Source organism: Panulirus ornatus, chromosome 32 (assembly GCF_036320965.1).
Source record: "Panulirus ornatus isolate Po-2019 chromosome 32, ASM3632096v1, whole genome shotgun sequence".
Taxonomy (NCBI): Eukaryota; Metazoa; Arthropoda; class Malacostraca; order Decapoda; family Palinuridae; genus Panulirus; species Panulirus ornatus.
The window spans coordinates 8,618,206-8,640,061 of record NC_092255.1 but is presented as its reverse complement, the minus strand read 5'-3'; the positions used below and the strand labels follow the sequence as shown (position 1 = coordinate 8,640,061).

Sequence of the window (21,856 nt, the reverse complement as noted above, 5' to 3'; positions counted from 1 at the left end):
TCAAGGATGCGCTACAATCAGAAGCAGGGACAGTGTGGACTCCCTTACAGCGATAAGCTCTTTGACGAGACTGTACCCTCTTGAACTGACGATAATATAGCCTCGCTAAAGTGACTTTCCACTCGTTCTGTAACCATAAGCAGCTGGTAATAATCCTAGAATAGATTGATCAAAGCCAAGGATGTCTGCCATGATCATAAATAAACCTGTTTTCACAACACCTGAAGAGAATCAAACTTAATTGATGAAAAGAAAATGAATAAGGTACCGATATCATCGATTTCTTTTTTATCATCATGACCGTTAGAGATACCTTTACCTTGTCCCCCATACATTTATCATGAATTAGATTTTAAGTATGGAGCAAAGTATGTTCACAGATGAATAAAAGCCTTACCAGGCTTCAGACAAAGGAGATGAACCACACATTGTACCGCATTCTATGAGTCATGACCACAATATAATGATACCATGACGTCACTGAGGGCTATTATTTCCTTAGCACGGGCATTCCAGAGATCCTCCCGCGCGCAGGGGGCCTGACAACAGCGACATCCGCTTTTGACTCCAGAAACAAGTAAAACATATCCTGAAATAATAATAATGATAATAATAATAATAATAATAATAATAATAATAATAATAATAATAATGATAATAATCCTTCACTGAGAGAGAGAGAGAGAGAGAGAGAGAGAGAGAGAGAGAGAGAGAGAGAGAGAGAGAGAGAGAGAGAGAGAGAGAGAGAGAGAGAGAGAGAGAGAGAGAGAGAGAGAGCGGACAAGTTGTGCATTATGACGTATATGAAAAAGCAAATGCCTAAAGGAAGTGCGATTTGTAATTAATGCTGGAATCCAGCCAACCAATTTCCTCCCATTTTATGCTCAAGTTAGCTAACACAGGTTTTCCCCCTACTTGCAATAATGCTCTGACGTCACAATACTACCGCAACCTATCATGTAAACATTTTTTTTTTTCGTTTTGTGTTGCTGACAAACAACTTCTACCAGGAGGAGCACCAATTATATTTCAACTTCAAGTAATATAGTCTCCAAAACATATTCCAGACAGAAACGGACAACACAGTTTCATAAAAGGATGGAGGATTTCAGCGGAGAAAATGACGCTCTGACAACTGAGCGTACGTACAGCATAAATAAGAAATTTGTTGGTGTGTTACCCAGTCGTGTGGTGGATCTTGTGATAAGTGGTTGCAATGAGATTTAGGTCTTCAGTATTCTTGTCAGTGGCTGTGGCCGTGTTGGCCATTGTGACCAGCACACACAGTCAATGTGAGTATATATAATCATGGCTGTGACCAACACAGGATAACTGTAAAACTTTCAAAGTAGTGGAGGGAACGTAGTAGAGTCTGGCCACGAAGCAGACTGCATAAACGAAATGGAGTGATGATTAAAGGAGTGCCTCTTGTTTGAGAACGTAGCACATGAAAAACTCAATAGAAGGCGATCACCAAGATAGAATAAATTAGACAAATTTGTGAAAGAAACAGACATACGTCTTACTAGCTTTGGGAATCCCAAAGTGTTATAGATAGGTTAGAAGTTTAATAATTCAGTCATCTGGTCCGTTTCAATTAAACCATGCCAAAAGCTGTATTAATTTCTATTCCTTTGTCTTTACAATTGAGGGTACATCTCAACATTGACATAGAATGTGAAGGTATATTATTCTCTAAATGGAATACAAGTAGAGAAAACAGCAGCCACAGATAAGTTTTACCCGAGGACACTGAAACAGGTGCATAATAAGATAGCTAAGACCTTGGCTGCTCTGTTTAACAAGTCTCTTGCTTCGGGAAATGTTGAAGTACAAAGTATGCGAGTGCAACATAGGTATTCAAAAGATGTAAGCATTTAGCTTGACGTCTGCGTTTGGTAAACGTATGGAAACCATCGTTCAAAATGAAATTATAAACCATTCAAAGGGATCATCACTTTTTAAACGATTCTTAGCAATATATTCAGTGAAATCGTTCATGTCTGACAAATCTGCTTGATTTATTTTATTACGACCAACATTTATGATGAAAGTACTGCAGATGATGCCATCTATTTAGACTTCTGAAAAGTATTCGATAGAATTCTATATCTAAAGTTACTAACAAAAGTTAAGGCATTGGCTGGTTGGTCTTAAACAAATGGTGTGCCACAAGGATCAGTCTTGGGACCGGTTCTCTTTCTCATGTTCAGTAATGGTAATTGATAATGAGCCGCACTCTAAGATATCGAAATTTGCAGACGATTCTAAGTCGGCAAATAAATCAACAATAGAAACTTGAGCGTCTGCAGCTTCAGACTGACATAGAAAAATTGATAGACTGGATTCAGTGGTAGCAAATTATTTTATGTTGATAAGTGTAAAGTTTTAAATAACTGTAGTAAATATGAAATCGCAAGCTACAGTATGCATTCTGTTGAGGTAAATGAGGGGAAAACTTTTGAGTAATAATCTCTGGTAACTTAAAGCCAAATAAGCAGTACACAGAAGCAGTGAAAAGGAGCGAAAAAAATTCTTGGATTTATAGGTTTGCTTTTCAAATTTTAGTCTGGGGAAATTATTCTACTCTTTACAAATCACTGGAGCTGGAAAAATCTAGTGAAAAAATATTTTGTGTAGTCAGAATCTAAAATCCCCTATCCCTGGGGATAGGGGATTAAGAATACTTCCCACGTATTCCCTGCGTGTCGTAGAAGGCGACTAAAAGGGGAGGGAGCGGGGGGGCTGGAAATCCTCCCCTCTCGTTTTTTTTTTCATTTTCCAAAAGAAGGAACAGAGGGGGCCAGTAGAGGATATTCCAAAAAAGGCCCAGTCCTCTGTTCTTAACGCTACCTCGCTAACGCGGGAAATGGCGAATAGTTTAAAAGAAAAGAAAGAAGAATCTAAAACATACAAGAGGGTGAAAAGCATGCACGTGAATTGGACTGAATAAGAGCATGTGAACCGGCCGAGGGAAACCATTGAAAGGTCTGTGGGGCCTGGTTGTCGATAGGGGTCTGTGGTTTCGGTGTATTGGACATCCTATCTGGAGAATGGATGCTAGCAAACGCGGCCTTTCTTCGTCTGTTCCTAGTGCTATCTCTCAAAAAAGGAGAATTGCGGAAGTGTGATATATATATTTATTTATTATACTTTGTCGCTGTCTCCCGCGTTAGAGAGTAGCCCAAGGAAACAGACGAAAGAATGGCCCAACCCATTCACATACACATGTATATACATACATAAACGCCCACACACGCACATGTATACATACCTATACATTTCAACGTATACATACATATCCATACACAAACGTATACATATATACACATATACTTATTCATACATGCTGCCTTCATCCATTCTCGCCGCCACCCCGCCACACATGAAATGGCACCCCCCTCCCCCCGCGTGCGTGCGAAGTAGCGATAGGAAAAGAAACAAAGGCCACATTCGTTCACACTCAGTCTCTAGCTGTCATGTGTAATGCACGAAACCATAGTTCCCTTTCCACATCCAGGCCCCACAAAATTTTCCATTTTTTACACCAGATGCCTCACATGCCCTGGTTCAATCCAGTGACCGCACGTCGACCCCAGTATACCACATCGTTCCAATTCACTCTATTTCTTGCACGCCTTTCACCTTCCTGTATGTTCAGGCCCCGATCGCTCAAAATCTTTTTCACGCCATCTTTCCACCTCCAATTTGTTCTCCCACTTCTCCTCGTTCCCTCCAGCTCTAACACATATACCCTCTTTGTCAATCTTGCCTCGCTATTTCACTCCATTGTCAATCTTGCCTCACTATTTCACTCCATTGTCAATCTTGCCTCACTGTTTCGCTCCAATGTCAATCTTGTCTCTATTTCATTCCATTGTCAATCTTGCCTCACTATTTCACTCGATTGTCAATGTTGCCTCACTATTTCACTCCATGTGACCAGACCATTTCAATACACCCTCTTCTGCTCTCTCTTTTTTTATTTCTCTTACCCTTTCATTACTTACTATATCAAACCACCTCACGCCACATATTGTCCTCAAACATCTCATTTCCAACATATCCACCCTCCTCCGCACAACCCCATCCATAGACCATGCCTCGCAACGATATAACATTGTTGGAACCACTATCCCTTCAAACATACCCATTTTTGCTCTTCGAGATCATGTTCTCGCCTTCCACACATTCTTCAACACTCCCAGAACCTTCGCCCCCTCCCACACCCTGTGATTCACTTCAGCTTCTATGGTTCCATCTGCTGGTATATCCTCTCCCAGATATCTAAAACACTTCACTTCCTCTAGTTTTTCTCCATTCAAACTTGCCTCCCAATTTTCTTGACCCTCAACCCAACTGAACCTAATAATCTTGCTCTTATTCACATTTACTTTCAGCTTTCTTTCACACACTTTACCAAACTCTGTCACCAACTTCTGTAGTTTCTCTCCCGAATCAGCCACCAGCGTTGTATCATCCACAACAGACTGCATACTTGCCCCTCTCTCAAAAACTCTTGCATTTACCTCTCTAACAACCCCATCCATAAATTAATTAAAAACCATGGAGACATCACACACCCCTGCCGCAAACCGACATTTAGTGGGAACCAATCACTTTCCTCTCTTCCTACTCGTACACATGCCTTACATCCTCGATAAAAACTTTTCACAGCTTCTAGCAACTTACTTCCCACACCAATAACTCTTAATCCTTCTACAGAGCATCTCTGTCAACTCTGTCATATGCCTTCTTCAGATCCACATACAAATCCATCTGTTTTTCTAAGTATTTCTCACATACATTCTTTAAAGCAAACACCTGATCCACACATCCTCTACCACTTCTGAAACCACACTGCTCTTCCCCAATCTGATGCTCTGTACATGCCTTCACCCTCTCAATCAATACCCTCCCATATAATTTCCCAGGAACACTCAGCTAACTTATACCTCTGTGATTTAAACACTTACCTTTATCTCCTTTGCCTTTGTACAATGGCACTATTCATGGATTCCGCAAATCCTCAGGCACCTCCCCATGAGTCATACATACATTAGATATCCTTACCAACCAGTCAACAACACAGTCACCCCCCTTTTTTATATATTCCACAGCAATATCATCCAAACCCGCCGCCTTGCCGACTTCCATCTTCAGCAAAGCTTTCACTACCTATTCCCTATCTACCATATCATTCTCCCTGACCCTCTCTCTTCGCACACCACCTCGACCAAAACACCCTATATCTGCCACTCTGTCATCAAACACATTCACCAAACCTTCAAAATACTCACTCCATCTTCTCACTTCACCACTACTTGTCATTGCCTCCCCTTCACCGATGTTCCCATTTGTTCTCTTGTCTTCCAAAACATCTTTTTATGCTCCCTAAATTTTAATGACATTCTCTCACCCCAACTCTCATTTGCCCTCTTTTTCACCTCTTGTACCTTTCTCTTGACCTCTTGCCTCTCTTTTATACATCTCCCAGTCTTTTGCACTACCTCCCTGCAAATGCCTCTCTCTTCTCTTTCATTAACAATCTTATTTCTTTATCCCACCACTCACTACCTTTTCTAATCTGCCCACCTCCCACCTTTCTCCTGCCACAGGCATCTTTTGTGCAAGCCATCACTGCTTCCCTAAATACATCCCATTCCTCCCCCACTTCCCATAGTCATTTGCTCTCAACTTTTTCCATTCTCCACTCAATCTCCTGGTACTTCCTTGCACAAGTTTCCTTTCCAGGCTCACTTACTCTCACCACTCTCTTCACCCCAACATTCTCTCTTCTTTTCTGAAAACCTTTACATATCTTCACCTTCGCCTTCACAAGATAATGATCAGACATCCCTCCAGTTGCACCTCCCAGCACATTAACATCCAAAAGTCTCACGCGCCTATCAATTAACAAGTAATCCAATAACGCTCTCTGACCATCTCTCCTACTTACATATGTATACTTATGAATATCTCGCTTTTTAAACCAGGTATTCCCAATCACCAGTCCTTTTTTTAGTTCACAAATCTACAAGCTCTTCACCATTTCCATTTACAACACTGACCACCCCATGTACACCAATTATACCTTCAACTGCCACATAACTCACCTTTGCATTCAAATCACCCATCACTATAACCCGGTCTCGTGCATCAAAACTACTAACACACTCACTCAGCTGCTCCCAAAACACTTACGTCTTTCTTCTCATGACCAGGTGCGTGGGCACCAATAATCACCCATCTCTCTCCATCCGCTTTCAGTCTTACCCATATCAATCTCGATTTTACTTTCTTACACTCTATCACATAATCCCACAACTCCATCAGGAGTAGTGCTACTCCTTCCTTTGCTCTTGTCCTCTCACCAATCCCTGACTCTACTCCCAAGACATTCCCAAATCAATCTTCTTTACCCTTGAGCTTCGTTTCACTTATAGCCAAAGTATATATATATATATATATATATATATATATATATATATATATATATATATATATATATATATATATATATATATATATATATATATATATATATACTACATACTTGATCGCCGTTTCCCGCGTCAACGAGGTAGCGCCAAGAAACAGACGAAGAACGACCCATCCACTCATACACATTGTTACGAACCCAATACTTATTCTAGCAAGGTCGCCAATAACATGTTATAAATACTATACTGATCCTTGTCTTTGCAGGGACGTTAGATTTGCTAGGTTTCACAACACCGGATAACACTATCTTAAAGTCATGGGATTAAATCACACAAGCATTAAAACTACTTGTAATCAAAGAACTACTGTGTACAAAATAAGCACATAGATCAGGCATGAATCACTTACGTTAACACTGAACATGAGTTTAGTATTGAACATGAATTTAACATTGAACATGAGTTTAACATTCCAAATAAGATTTCAAACCAAGAGATCTCTTTCCTTTATAACAATTTCTTCGATAACATTACACTTTCGAAATTATGACAGAGGCCAAACAATGTAGAGTCTGTATCGCGCACTTCACTCGGGTAACGGGCTAAGTGACGGGGGGGGGACACCACTTCCCTCGCTGGGCTAGATAGAGAGAAATCGAGGCTCAACGGGTGTCAGGGGTATTTATTACATGTAAAAACGAGCATCCGGCCTGTTACTATAACGTTACCCATGATTGGCTATGGGTCTAAGATCCAATTGTGATTGGTTGGAGGATCCTAAAGTCCGTCCATTCAACCTCCTTTGTTCTCTTGTTTACGACAGCAGCGATGATGTACGGGATGACATACCCCGTAGCTGACTGACAACTTAATCTCACGCCTCTGATAAGGGTCCAGGTGCTCAAGGACAGGTCGCCATATGGTGTCAAAACAAAATTATTAAGCCTAATGCTCGGCGGGAAGTGAGATCCGAGCCAGTCTCAGAGGGAGACCTTAATCCTCGTCCTGATAAGAAATAACATACACAAGAACACACTCACGTTATATACACGAACATGTGAGCACACGCACACACATATTCGTAACAACATATATAAACATAAATGCCCATACACGTACGTATACATACATATACATATCAATATATAAACAAAAAACGCCCATACATGTACATACACATACATATACATATTTGATATGAATTTCAAAAAGACTTTGTGACATCAACACAGCTGGCGTCCCTGTTGCTCTAACAGGGAAGCCAGCTGTGTTGATGTCACAATGTCTTTTTGCAATTTAGAGAAATACAGTAATTTAAGTAATGATGAAATTAATATCTGTAAGGGTTTAGTGTATGCCAGTTTGTCAAAACCAGTGGAACCTAATTGCCCTAAAAGATTTATAGGAGCCATTAACACTTTAAAAATAGACAATGATAAACATGTTACTAAAGCAGATAAGGCTAACACTGTTGTGATTATGGACAAGAGTAATTACCTATCTAAAATGAATGATCTTTAAAATGATGACATATTTTAAACAGTAAGAATCTCCCAGAAGCAGTTAATTCCCATTTCAATAAAGAACTTAAGCTGTTGTTGAAAGGTAATGATTCTCTTATCAAAAGGTTTATCATCTTTGTCACCTTCATTGCCATATATGTATGGACTTATCAATACACATGAACAAAATTTTCTAACAAGACCTATAGTGAGTTCAGTAGGCTTCATCACATATAAACTGTCAAAATAGTTAGTTTCTTTATTAAGCCCTTTAGTGGGTAAGATATCAAATTCTAATATCACGAACAATGTAGATTTAATTAACACGCTTAACAATATCATTGTTAATTTTGATTTCAAACTTGTTAGCTTTGATGTTTCCTCACTTTTCACTAAAGTTCCAGTTGATGACCTTTTAGAACATTTATTTGATGTTTTGGATGATATTCATATACCTGTTTCAAAGTCTGTTTTCATTGAACTGATAGAATTGTGTATAAAAGAATGTGAATTTCAGTTCGATGGAGAATATTATGCTCAAAAGTTTGGTATGGCAATTAGAAACCCTCTTTCACCTGTACTAAGTAATCTTTATATAGAATTCTTTGAAACAAAATTACTAAAGGATATCTTACCTTCTAATGCAATTTGGTTTAGGTATGTAGATGATGTTCTTTGTGTTTGGCCAACAAATGAAAATTTACAAACATTTCTCCCCTTAACAATTTAGTACCTTCCATCAAATGCACTGTAGAAAATTAAAATAATGGTATGTTACCATTTTTAGATTGCATGATTCATAGACAAGGAAACAAGTTTAAGTTTAGCATATACAGAAAACCCACCTATATATGCTCATATATCCATTATTACTCATCTCAACATGACAGAGTTAAATTATCATCATTTCAATCTATGTTCCTTAGGGAATTACGTATTTGCAGTCCAGAGTTTATTGATGATGAATTTGAGAATATATATTCTGTTGGATCTAAGTTAAAGTATCCTAGATCTTTCATTGATAAATCCCTTAAGTTAGCAGAGAAATCGTTTTATAGAGTTGAGCCCAAACCTCCCATTGACATAAAGAATCTTTTAGTTCTCCCTTTTGATAATAATTTTACTTTACTTCCCATGTTGCTTAAATCCTTTATTGTAAATGTTGCCTTCAGCAACAGTAGTACTATAAAGGATATCTTAATCAGGAACTCACCAGAAAATTCACTTGGATGCATCTATTAAGTGCCATGTAGAAATTGTGATAAATCAAATGTTGGGCAGACTGGTAAGGACCTTTCTGTTAGACTTAAGCAGCATAAATATAGTATTAGAACAGGACAGGAATCAAATACCTTGTTTAATCACGTTAAAAACTATGATCATTGTATTGACTGGAGTAATTCCATCTCTGTTATCAACTCTTGACTCCAGTACCACGAGAAATATCATTGACTCTTCTACTATTGAATACACAAAGAATCATAAACTTAATATTAATGAAAGTCTATACAAATTGGATGGCTTTATTGTTGATAAAATTTGTAAACAATTCCCCTTCTTGTCCATATAATAAGTTTATGATACGCTCGTTGTCTGTCTTGGACAGCCACGTGTTTACCACATGGCGTCCTAGCTACGTCTCTTCGTTGTATATCAACTGACTTATATTTCTTCTCTATCTATTTATCTATGTATCTATCTATCTATATATATATATATATATATATATAAATATATATATATATATATATATATATATATATATATATATATATATATATATATATATATATATATATATATATATACATATGTGTGTGTGCGTGTGTGTGTGTGTGTTACTGGACTCCGCCCGCTCGAGGTTACACTCGAGTATAAAGTCACCATTTGAGAAGTGTATATCATTGGAAGTACAGTGTCTCGTCAGAGATATTTTAACTCCAAAGGGGTCTACATTTCCATGCCACCGGAAGTAACGCAGCCTTGGGCTGCTCGAGCCTTTAGAAGGATCCTGGGTAACAGCAGGACGCTTAGAAATTGGTCCTGGGGTGATTCTAAGCTGGGCCTCCTAAGACTGCACTTTTACCAGTGGCAGAGAAATGCGATCCCCTTTTTGAAATGAGTCTTTTCGAAGAGACTGCCTGTTCTCCCAGTCATACATGCCAGTTAAACGTGGTTCTTCCCTCGCAGTGTGACCACCACAGTTATGCAGACGTGAAGACTGATAATGGGTTCAGGTCAGGTGGAGGTGAGGCGAGGCGATACCTCTGGCAAGTCGTTGCCCTCGAGTTCTCTGTCTGATGAGCTGCTGATATCTTCCCACCTGCACAAATCGCTATATGAATGATTCAGTGCAGTCTTCCTTGATTTCTAATTCTGGTATCAGTATTCACACTGTATTTTCAGAATGTATTAGCGCGCTCACACACACACACACACACACACACACACACACACACACACACACACACACACACACACACACACACACACACACACACACAACACGGTTCAAGCAGACAACATTCATTAATTCATCAAGTTGTACGACACCGGAGAACGTTCAAGAGAAAGGGAACACACGAAGTGTAAGACTCCTTTCCTCTTCCCCCCGTACAGTAGCAATAAGTCCAGGTAGATGATTACGTACATAAGCGTGTCTGTACGTATGTATGTATATGTATACGTTCAAGTTAACCCAAATAATCAAACAGCGAGACGATATAACGCTGCGTCACCGTTATGCACATAAGGTAAAGATCTGATTTGCACAGATACTGTACCGTTGAAGAGGCGTCAGTCCAGGTCATGGCCGGCGAATATTGCTTTATGTGGCCACCAGGTACAGTGGTCTTATGTGGCCACCAGGTACAGTGGTTTTATGTGGCCACCAGATATAGTGGTCTTATGTGGTCACCAGGTACAGTGGTTTTATGTGGCCATTAGGTACAGTGGTTTTATGTGGCTACCAGGTACAGTGGTTTTATGTGGCCACCAGGTACAGTGGTCTTATGTGGCCACGAGGGACAGTGGTTTATGTGGCCAACAGGTACAGTGATCTTATGTGGCCACCGGGTACAGTGGTCTTCTATGGCCACCAGGTACAGTGGTTTATGTGGCCAACAGGTACAGTGGTCTTATGTGGCCAACAGGCACAGTGGTTTATTTGGCCAATAGGTACAGTAGTTTATGTGGCCAACAGGTACAGTGGTCTTATGTGGCCAACAGGTACAGTGGTCTTATGTGGCCACCAGGTACAGTGGTTTATGTGGCCAACAGGTACAGTGGTCTTATGTGGCCACCAGGTACAGTGGTTTATGTGGCCAACAGGTACAGGACTCCAAGAGGCCTTGTGTTGAATGTTTAGGCCATGATGATATCCCACAGGAAAATGGAAGCTCGTCTCTTTAATCCCTAGAATTTGTTTCTTCTTCGTCAAGTTTATTAGGATTAAATCCGCTGATTATGTATATGAGTTTTAGCGTGATGTTAAATCGTATCTAGTTGAAATAAGAAAGTAAGGGGGAGAATGGCTTTATTCTTGAGTTAACAAAAGAAAGGTGATGGAGGGGGGGTGGAGTCTATCCGCTTATTTTAGGACAAGGGGATGGTAATTGGTAATTAGATTTTGAGATGATTAGGGGGACGATGCCGTTCATCATCATCATCATCATCATCATCATCATCATCATCATCATCATCTCCCCCCCCCCCCCGTGTCACTGAGGTTCTGTTTGTAATACAGGAAGAGAAGCACAGCGCGGGGCACACTGAGTGCTGCAGTGAACCGTTCACCTCTCGCCATTCCACAGATGTCACAAGGTTTCAGAACCTGTCCACCCTATTAGGCCTGCCACCACCACCACCACCGTCGCCACCTGAATACTTCTCCCACCACGACACGTTCCGCACCTCCACCTTCCACCTGTACGCGTCCACTCTCTCCTTATCCACACGTATGCATCATCCACCTTCACCCCCTACACGTCCTAACATCCACCTCCACACCTCCACAACCACCTCTACCTCCGCACATCCACCCCCAGACGACCACCTCCACACCTCCACAACCACCTCTACCTCCGCATATCCACCCCCAGACGACCACCTCCACACCTCCACGACCACCTCTACCTCCGCACATCCACCCCCAGACGACCACCTCCACACCTCCACAACCACCTCTACCTCCGCACATCCACCCCCAGACGACCACCTCCACACCTCCACAACCACCTCTACCTCCACAAGTCCACCTACACATCCACCCCCAGACGACCACCTCCACACTTCCACAACCACCTCTACCCCAGCACGTCCACCCCCAGACGACAACCTCCACACCTCCACAACCACCTCTACCCCCAACACATCCACCTCCACATCCACCCCCAGACGACCACCTCCACACCTCCACCTCCATCTCCACAAATGAGAAAACAAACCAATCTTAGCATCATCGACGTCTCGAATACAAACAACCACAAAACAATGTCGAGATCGCATGTTGAACTTGACCCGTATGACGGAAAGAGAGAGAGAGAGAGAGAGAGAGAGAGAGAGAGAGAGAGAGAGAGAGAGAGAGGGAGAGAGAGAGAGAGAGAGAGGGAGAGAGAGAGAGAGAGAGAGAGAGAGAGAGAGAGAGAGAGAGAGAGAGAGAGAGAGAGAGAGAGAGAGGTAACCTCATTGCTAACAGACCTGAGGGAAAGTGTTGACCTCCTTGAGTCTCACTGTAGCCCGGTGTGTAACGCAGCATAGCCACCCCTGCCATTCCAAGAAGCATAAAGTCTAGTCGCACCTAAATGATGAAGCCAGGATGTTGCCACTGCTTGTGTTGCCAGTATATGTAGGGTGTCCGTCGTGTTGCCTGAGTGTGTCATATACTTTATGTACGGTCCTCCACGCCTCCCTCATACATTCATGTTACTGGTGGTCAATACTGGTGCGAGAGTAACCACTGTTGATGTAGGTGGTGCTGACCTGGTAGTGTGAACCTGGCAGAACTGAAGTGACTGTAGTGATCTGGTAATGTTGGCCTAAGAACGCTGACCTGGTAGTGTTGCCCAGGAGAGTGGTGACCTGGAAATGATGACATGGTAAAGTTGACCTGGGAATACCAAGTTCCATTTGATATTGGTACTTTCATATCCAATTCATCAATTTCTGTCTGTGGAGAAATGTTGTCGGAATTATCGAAAAACTGACAAATTCTGTAGGATGAAAATGTCACTCCTCACTCGACGACGCATTTGGCTAGGAAGTCTTATAGCAAAAGGCTTTTCCACTAACTAGCAGATTCAGACCCTCCGGACCCTCGTCTATTATCCCCTTGAGAAGGCCAGAAATTACAACACACGTATGTGAGTCTCAGTGGATACGGTCAGTTAATAAGGTGATGCAGATAAAGTGGATTAATTTCCTTGATCCAAAAGGGTTGCCTTGGACTGTCATAAGCCATTGATATTCATCTGGCATGAATGCAATGGCTTTGGTGACCAGACAAGCTGAGGTAACAATGACTGCGGCAACATGACAAAGCTGAGGTAAGCGGGGTGTCCTGGCAGTCTGGATCTGGTAGTCGTGTGGTGACATGATGGCATGGAACTAGTAGAACTGAGTGGTGTGAACCTAACGCTGCTCAGGTGACGACAAAAGCCATTACATAGTGGCAACACAAACATTCCTCTCTAACCCTTACAAGGTGGCTCCTCCCCTCTCCAGCCCTTCCTGGAACACAGCAACCCACAAATCCTTTATAGGCACTCCTCCCTCCCATAGTATCTCCTTAGGAGTTATTTATTTTCTGAAAGTTACACTGGTCAACAAAGGCTTTGTCCCTTTAAAAAAAAAATGTATTATGTATTTTTTGCATGCAGAATCCAAATATTTTTTCAGAACTTCTCTATCACCCATAGTTTTTTTGTTCCAGCATACTCGCATATCATTATGTACAGTATATATGTCCCAGTGATCTACAGAACATTTGAAACGAAAATTTTAACAAACAACTATTTTCACTGTTTGTGAGGTGCAAAAGCCTTGATAAATGAGTCACCAGAAGCCTGCAGGAACGAAGTTGGAAATGTTGGGACATTCAGACAGTGGTCACTCCTGAGTAGCAGTTTTCTGTCAGTCGCAAGTTAGAACTCAATGTGTAAACAGTGTCTTTTCCACTCTGTTGACAGATTGTACTTTTGTGTATTCAAGTGTTGTGCTGATATCCCATCCACCATTATGATGCCGAGAAACAGTTGATAGTCATAATTCTTTCTGATACATCTGCGATGAATTGACATTCATATCACAAATACTTTCTTTCACACCCCTAATTAAAAAATGCTTTGATTGTAAAATAGGTGACCAGGATAAAATTTGGGTCCCTCATATTTGTTGTGTCACATGTGTCAGGCTTCGCACAGCGTGGGCAAAAGGCTCACCCCTTATGCCTTTTGCCATTCCTGTGGTTTGGAGAGACTCCAAAGATCACGCTCCGGATTGCTACTTCTGCCGGACAGATGTAGATGGCACAGCGTCAAAATCCAGGCATACTGTTAAGTATCCCAATTTACCATCTGCTATGAGGCCAGTACCTCACAGTCAGGAATTACCTGTAACCAGAGCCTCCAAGAAACACGACACTGAGTGACGATGAGTCTGGTGATGAGAAAGTAGACCAGGTAGAGGACATTATGGATCTAACATTGGAAGGAAGCTGTTCTTCCCGTGAACCACATTCGCTGAGTCAAGATCTTAATGATCTCGTCCGCGATTTGAATTTGTTTAAGAAGCAAGCCGAGCTTTTGGGTTCCAGGTTAAAGGGCTGGAATCTTCTCCAGATTGAAACTAAAGTTTGTTGTATCGTGATCGCCATGTCGTTTTCAAAGAATTTTTCTCCACTGAAGATGGTCCGATGTTTTGCCATCATTTTTGTTCCGTTAGGGAGGCGCTTGGCCGTGAATATATAACATAGATGAGTGGCGCTTGTTTATCGACTCATCAAAAGTAAGCTTGAAAGCGGTTCTCCTCCACAACGGAAGTAAGTTCCCCTCCGTTCCTCTTGCTTACGCAGCTAACATGAAGGAATCATACGATAACATGAAGGTTCTTTTGAAAGAAAATTAAGTATAGGGGATTTTAAGTGGAATATATGTGGTGACCTAAAGGTTGTGGCACTTTTACTCAGAATGCAACTTGGTTACACGAAGTTTTGTTGTTTCCTCTGTGAGTGGGACAGCCGGGACAAGAAAAATCATTTTGTAAAGAAAGTTGTAGCCAAAACGAACATCATGGACTCCACGGAAGAAGAATATCATCAATCCTCTTCATGTCTTGAGAAAGTTTATCTGCCTCCTTTGCACATTAAGCTCGGGTTGATGATGAGTTTCGTCTAAGGTACGGCTAAAACTGGGCATGAATTCACATATTTGAGGAATAAACTTCCTCGAAATTAGTGATGCAAAATCGAAGATATTTATGTAGGACCACAGATCAGGGAACTGCTTCGAGATGAAAAGTTCGATAAAGAACTAAATGAAGTTGAAAAAAAAGATGCGTCTTTCACTTCGGAGTGTTTGTAAAGATGTTTTGGTTAATCAAGTATTAGAAAACTGCTATGAAGTAAAAGATCTCTTGACTTCATATAAAGCTCTGGGGTGCAATATAAGTCTAAAGATTCACTTTATGGACTCGCACTTAGACTTTTTCACGGAAAATCTTGGGGCAGTCAGTGATGAGCACGGCGAAAGATTTCACCAGGACGTCTTGAACATGGAAAAGTGATACCAAGGAAAGTGGAGCCCCTCTATGTTAGCAGATTACTGCTGAACACTGATGACCTATGTTCCTGGGGCCAGATATAGCGGAAAATCGTACACTTCTACATTTTAGAAGTAGGTTTTTTAAGTGTAATACCAGTCTTCTTTATGAATGAGTAGTATATAGTAATGGTAAAATTTAATTGCTCCGTCACTTAAAAATCTTGCCTGATAGAAAAATTCTAAAAACAGATTGTCATTCAGCGTAAAAAGGAGTATAAGCCTAGTCCACCTATTTTAGTTTGTGGGACAAAAGCAAAAAAAGTCGCAATTCTTACCTCCTGATGCAAACTTGTCTGCTGTCAGTAACAGGATGTTAAACGTTAGTAGGTCTGGGGACTCCCTGGCCTGCAGTAATTTACCGCATTCTCACCAGCAAAACTTTCCTCCTGTTGTTCCGCGAGTCTTTGTTCTCGTAAATCTATCTGCATTCTACTCTGGTATATGTAGGTTATGCACATAAAATGCTTGATGATAAGAGAGTTGTAGGACGATAAAACTCTTGAGTTGTAGGACGATAAAACTCTTTAAACAAGTTCGTATAAAGCCACATCCTGCCTCCAGACCAGTGGGTTCCACCCGCCTCCCCTTAACGACACAACATGGGCGGACATCCACACACCCTCCCGTCCTACTTGCATTTGACAGATGCGCTGGCTTGATGATAACCGGAGCCTTCCTCCTCATTAGATCTTCCTTAAATGTCATTTCCCTTTGTTTTTCTCCACCCGTTTTCTGCAGGTTGTTAATTTTGAGGCCTAAAAAAACCTAGTATTATCTGAATAAATGTTGGAAGTGTGTTTGCAAACGAATATAAACCAAGAGAATTAGCGACGGTTGATATAATAAAGCTAACTCATATCACATATTTATTGAAGCTTACAAGTGTGAAGTTTCGAGGAGTTCCTAACCTAGCGGTATGAATATGAATGTTGGACGTTGATCAAGTTCAATTATCTGTTATATACTTATCCAAAGGTAGTCAGGATATACCGTACTTACGTCCATCTTGTCAAGGCTAACCAGCCTCTCTCTCTCCTCAACGCTGCTGCTGTTGCTGCTGCCCTCTCCCTCAAAAAGTGATCTTCAGCGGTAATGAGCCAGACACCTGCACGCTCAAGTCTGGGAGGCCGGGTCGATGCGTGAAGATCGCTTCCTGCCAGTACGCACTCCAGATTGTCTTACAAGGTGGCTCACCGGAAAGATGTGGTTTCGAAGGAAGCACGCCAATCGTCTGCTGTCCTGGGTCCTCTTCCACAGGTTGGTCGCATGTGGAATTTCATTTTAGGGTTTAAACCTAATTAAGATTTTAATCATCTTTTATCATTGTTGACTGCATTTTATGAATTATAACTTGTATTTATTGAGATTGCTAGTACGGGATCATATAAATCATACCTTGCATTTATTGAGATTGGTAGTATGAGATCATATAAATCATACCTTCCATTTATTGAGATTGGTAGTATGAGATCATATAAATCATACCTTGCATTTATTGAGATTGGTAGTATGAGATCATATAAATCATACCTTGCATTTATTGAGATTGCTAGTATGAGATCATTTTCCCCTCTAACAAAAAGATAGTTAGTGCTGAAAATTCCTACGCTAGTTTACCCTTCGAATAAGCATTGATTCTGTCTTTGGCAATCTTGACTGAAGTATTTGTGATGAATTTGTTGTGGAAATTTCTTCCTCGTTTCCCTTCTTCCCTAAATGACTTTACTTCCTTTGAGAGATAAGTCTACAAACGTCTTCGGAGTCATGATTAATATCTATCGTCTTTTTTCTTTTTCTTTTTTGTCATTTTTCTGTCACCCGAGATGGCATGTGGTTGGGGCATATTTTGCCTATGTCATGTCGGTCATTATAAAAAGGTAGTAGTAGCAGTAGTAATAGTAATAATAATAGTATTCGTAGAAGTGGTGACTATGGTGCTAGTGTATGTAGTGTTGATATAAGCAAGAGGTGATAATGGCGAAAAATGTCAGTACAGAGAGTGGTGTCGCTTGCATCGAGAGGGAGCGATACGGAAGAGATGGTCAATAAACGCTCGTCTTTACGCTGCTAATTACAATCCTAACTATAGCTTAGGGCAAGAGCATTAACCACTGTTCTTATCTTGCAGGCACAGGGACTGGGACATCAGGCAATACCCTCAAAGACATCTCAGAACCTGACGGATACAGTGCACTGCGTGAGTACACAGCTTAGCTACAGTTCGCTACCAAGTCTGTTTCCATCTCATAGGAAGAGTATAGGTAGATAGACGACAGTCCTTTGTAGGTGTTGGAGACTGATGGCTGAATATTAGTGAGGAAACGTGATTATGTAAAGAAAACAGGTTGTAGATATACTGCAAATATGTTACTATGCTGATGGAAAATCTGTGTTTTCAGAGATATTCATATCAGTAGAAAACAGATTAGCAGACATAAGGTTCTACCGTATACAACAATGATAGCGAAAATAAGTTCAAATGATTCATCCTGTCGCTATGTTTTGTATATCTTTCATTCTTTTCCTACTGTCCAATTCAGTTCTTAGGCTCTCTTGATATTCGGAGACAATCAGCATATCTAGATAAGAACATTTTTTTCCTATATTGTACTCTGGTCAGTACATGGTCCTCTGTCATTCATTTGGCACTCCTGACTAACCTCAATCCGGGATGCCCGAACTAGACTCATGGTGATGTGATCACATCCCTTACACGTGGAAATATAAAGCACCAAGACGGTTATAAGGAAATGGGGAAAAAAGTCTCCATCCTGTGAAACAGTCCTGGTTCGACAGGCTAGACTGAAGCCAGGAGGTTCGTTTGTCAGGTAATATATGTGTTAGATATTTATGAACAGAAACTCCTCCTTTACTGACTAATATTACCCTCTATCTAAACAATGCTGGTTCATAAAAAGTCATAAAGATCTTCAATGGTCGACACTTTCTTAACATACATCCTTCACTTTACAGAATGTGGACAAAGTGCAGTTAAGGTTGTCCACTTTCCCTTCGGAAGCGGCCTCACTTTAGAAAGTGCTATCTCAGCAGCCCGCCGCAAGAGGGCTGCTCCTCTCCCAAGTTTTGATTTTGATAGACATATCGACGAAGTGGCTGTAGTAGGTGGCCACACATCGAGGAGAAACGCCTGGCCATGGATGGTAAGGACAGCCTCCCATGTTTTGTCCCATACAAGAACAAAGGAACTACTACACCTCCATTCTTGGGACACATCAGTACATGCCATTCATACGTATTCCATAAACGGAATGTATAGTTTGATTCAGTGATGACTATTATTAAACTAGACTTTCATGATTACTAATCACACAAATTCTACCCGGCATATGAACACCTCTGCAGACGAACAATAAGTATTTTCCTGCTATCCCAACTGACGATACTGATAATTTTTTTCACTCACAAAATCTTCTGTTATCCTCCTTCGTTTATATTTTTTGGGGACAGTGGAGGAAGATTATTACCCTCGTATTCCCTGCGTTTCGTATAAGGCGACCAAAAGGGTCATGAACGGGGGTAGAAGGGTAGGATAATGAGGTATGTATGAGAAGAGAAGCTCAAGTCTTCTAGTCTTGCGTTAAACAAAGCTCAAGGGGAAGGAGGAAAAAAGTCTCAAAACGTCGTAGGAGTAAAGTCAGGGGTTAGGGTGAGGGCAGAGGAGGTGATGGCACTTCTGTTGAAGGAGGAGTTGTGGCAAAGATGGGATGAGCGAGTAGTGGTGGACTTCAGGGAGAATGAGAAAATGTTTTCAGTGGGGGCGACAGTGAGAAGTGGTAACAGTCAAAGAGGCGGAGTGAGTATTCTGAAGGGCTGTCGAACGTGTCAGGTGACAAGGAAGTAGATTTGGAGTGTTTGGAATGAGTTGCTAACTGGAGTGAGAGAGTTATAGCAAATGGTTTGGTGAGAGGAGAGTTGTGAAAACCGGCAAAAGTTTAAGTGTAGCAAAGCAGTAGGAAGGTATTGCATTTTCAATCTATAACGAATTGACAAAAAATTTGATTGATTAGCCAGGATTTTCAGTGTATGCTTAGCTCTAGGTATCGTGCCTGAGGACTAACAAAATGCGTGTGTAGTGCTTTTTGTATGAAGGAAAAGGGCAGGAGTGAAAGTTCGAATTACAGAGTTATAAGTCTGTTGAGTTTACTTGGCAAGGTGAAGGGGGAACTCTTAACTGAGAGGATAGTGGCATGCTTAGCGCATCAGCTTAGGATGGAGTGTCGTGACGAGTAATAGAAGGCGTGTAGTTCAGATGTTTGTTTTGAAAAAATCATTGGAAAATAGATTTGTTGGCGATACTTATGGACCTGAGGAAAACGTATGGTGGGTTAATTAAGATGTCTTGTGAAAGGTCTTAAGAATTTACGGTGTGGGAAGAAAGCTGTTAGATGCAGAGAGAAGTTTTATCAAGGCGGTAAGGCATGTGTGCGAGTATGAAGAGAGGAGAGTGAATGGTTCCAATTGAAGGTCGGTCTGCGGCAAGGGTGTGTGATGTCACCATGGTTGTTTAATTTGTTTATGGATGGGATGGTGAGGTAGGTTTTGGAGAGAGGGACGAGTATGCAGTCTGTGGGGGATGAGAGGGCCTGGGAATTGAGCCAGTTGTTGTTCGCTGATGATACAGTACTGGTGCCGGATTTGAGAGAGAAACTGCAGAAATTGGTGTCTGAGTTTGGGAGCGTGTGAAAGGAGGTTATTGAGGGTAAATATGAATAAAAGCAAGGTTATTAGGTCTAGATAGTTAAGTTGAATGGCGAAAACTTGGAGTTAATGGGATGTTTTAAAACATGGGAGTGGACGTGGCAGAGATTGGAAACACGGAAGTGGAGGAGAGTCATAGGATGGAAGAAGGGGCTAAAGTTCTGGGAGCATTGAGTATTGTGTGAAAGGGAGTTTAGAATCCAGAAGGACGAAAATGGGTATGTTTGAAGGTGGGTATGTTTGAAGGTATAGATTTCCTTATAATGTTGTATGGCTGCGAAGTATAGGCTGTAGGTAAGAATGTACGGAAGAGGGTGGGCGTGTTGGAAAGAAAATGTATGAAAATAATATATAGTGTGAACAGAGTTTATCGATTAAGTGATGAGAGGGTTAGAAAAGGTAACAAGAAAATTGTAGTTAAGAGAGCTGAAGAGGGCGTGCTAAAATGGTTTGGACACATGGAGAGAAAGAGTGAGAAGCGATTGACAAAGATGATCTCAGTGTGAGAAGTGGAAGGGACAAGAAGATGGGGTAGACCAAATTGTAGATGGAAAGATGCTATGAAAAAGACTTTAAGTGCTCGAGACCCGAACATACAGAAGTGAAAGATGTGCACGGGATAGAGTGAACTATGGCGATGTGGTAAACAGGGGCGATATGTTGTCACTGAACTGAATCAGGGTATATCAGTTAAGTAGAGGAAACTATGGTAAGGTCTGTCGGGCGTGGTTGTCAATGGGGCCGGCTTTTCCATGCATTTCACCTGACAGCTAAGAGAATGGAGTGAGCAAACAAGACCTTTCTTCGTCTGTTCCCAGCGCAGCCTCACTGTCGCGGGAAACAGCGATCTTGTATGATATCAATCTATTTATCTACCTATATATATATATATATATATATATATATATATATATATATATATATATATATATATATATTTTTTTTTTTTTTAATTTTCCAAAAGAAGGAACAGAGAAGGGGGCCAGATGAGGATATTCCCTCAAAGGCCAAGTCCTCTGTTCTTAACGTTGCCTCGCTAACGCGGAAAATGGCGAATAGTATGAAAGAAGAAAAGAAAGATATATATATATATATATATATATATATATATATATATATATATATATATATATTTTTTTTTTTTTCATACTATTTGCCATTTCCCGCGTTAGCGAGGTAGCGTTAAGAACAGAGAACTGGGCCTTAGAGGGAATATCCTCACCTGACCCCCTTCTCTGTTCCTTCTTTTGGAAAATTAAAAAAAAAAACAAGAAAGGGGAGGATTTCCAGCCACCCGCTCCCTCCCCTTTTAGTCGCCTTCTACGACACGCAGGGAATACGTGGGAAGTATTCTTTCTCCCCTATCCCCAGGGAT

The 21,856-nt window shown here is 41.1% G+C and overlaps 1 protein-coding gene across 1 annotated transcript in view; it reads left to right on the top strand.

Annotated features, from left to right (window-relative positions):
* The first annotated feature begins 1,180 nt into the window (after positions 1-1,180).
* The window catches only part of LOC139759038 (venom protease-like), a 51,914-nt gene continuing 31,238 nt past the window's right edge, over positions 1,181-21,856 (top strand). Inside the window, exons 1-4 of the mRNA XM_071680941.1 lie at positions 1,181-1,292; positions 16,840-17,019; positions 17,891-17,959; positions 18,736-18,923. Of these exons, the coding sequence (XP_071537042.1) occupies positions 1,217-1,292; positions 16,840-17,019; positions 17,891-17,959; positions 18,736-18,923 (513 nt within the window). The 5' untranslated portion in view covers positions 1,181-1,216. The remainder of the gene's footprint in view (positions 1,293-16,839; positions 17,020-17,890; positions 17,960-18,735; positions 18,924-21,856) is intronic.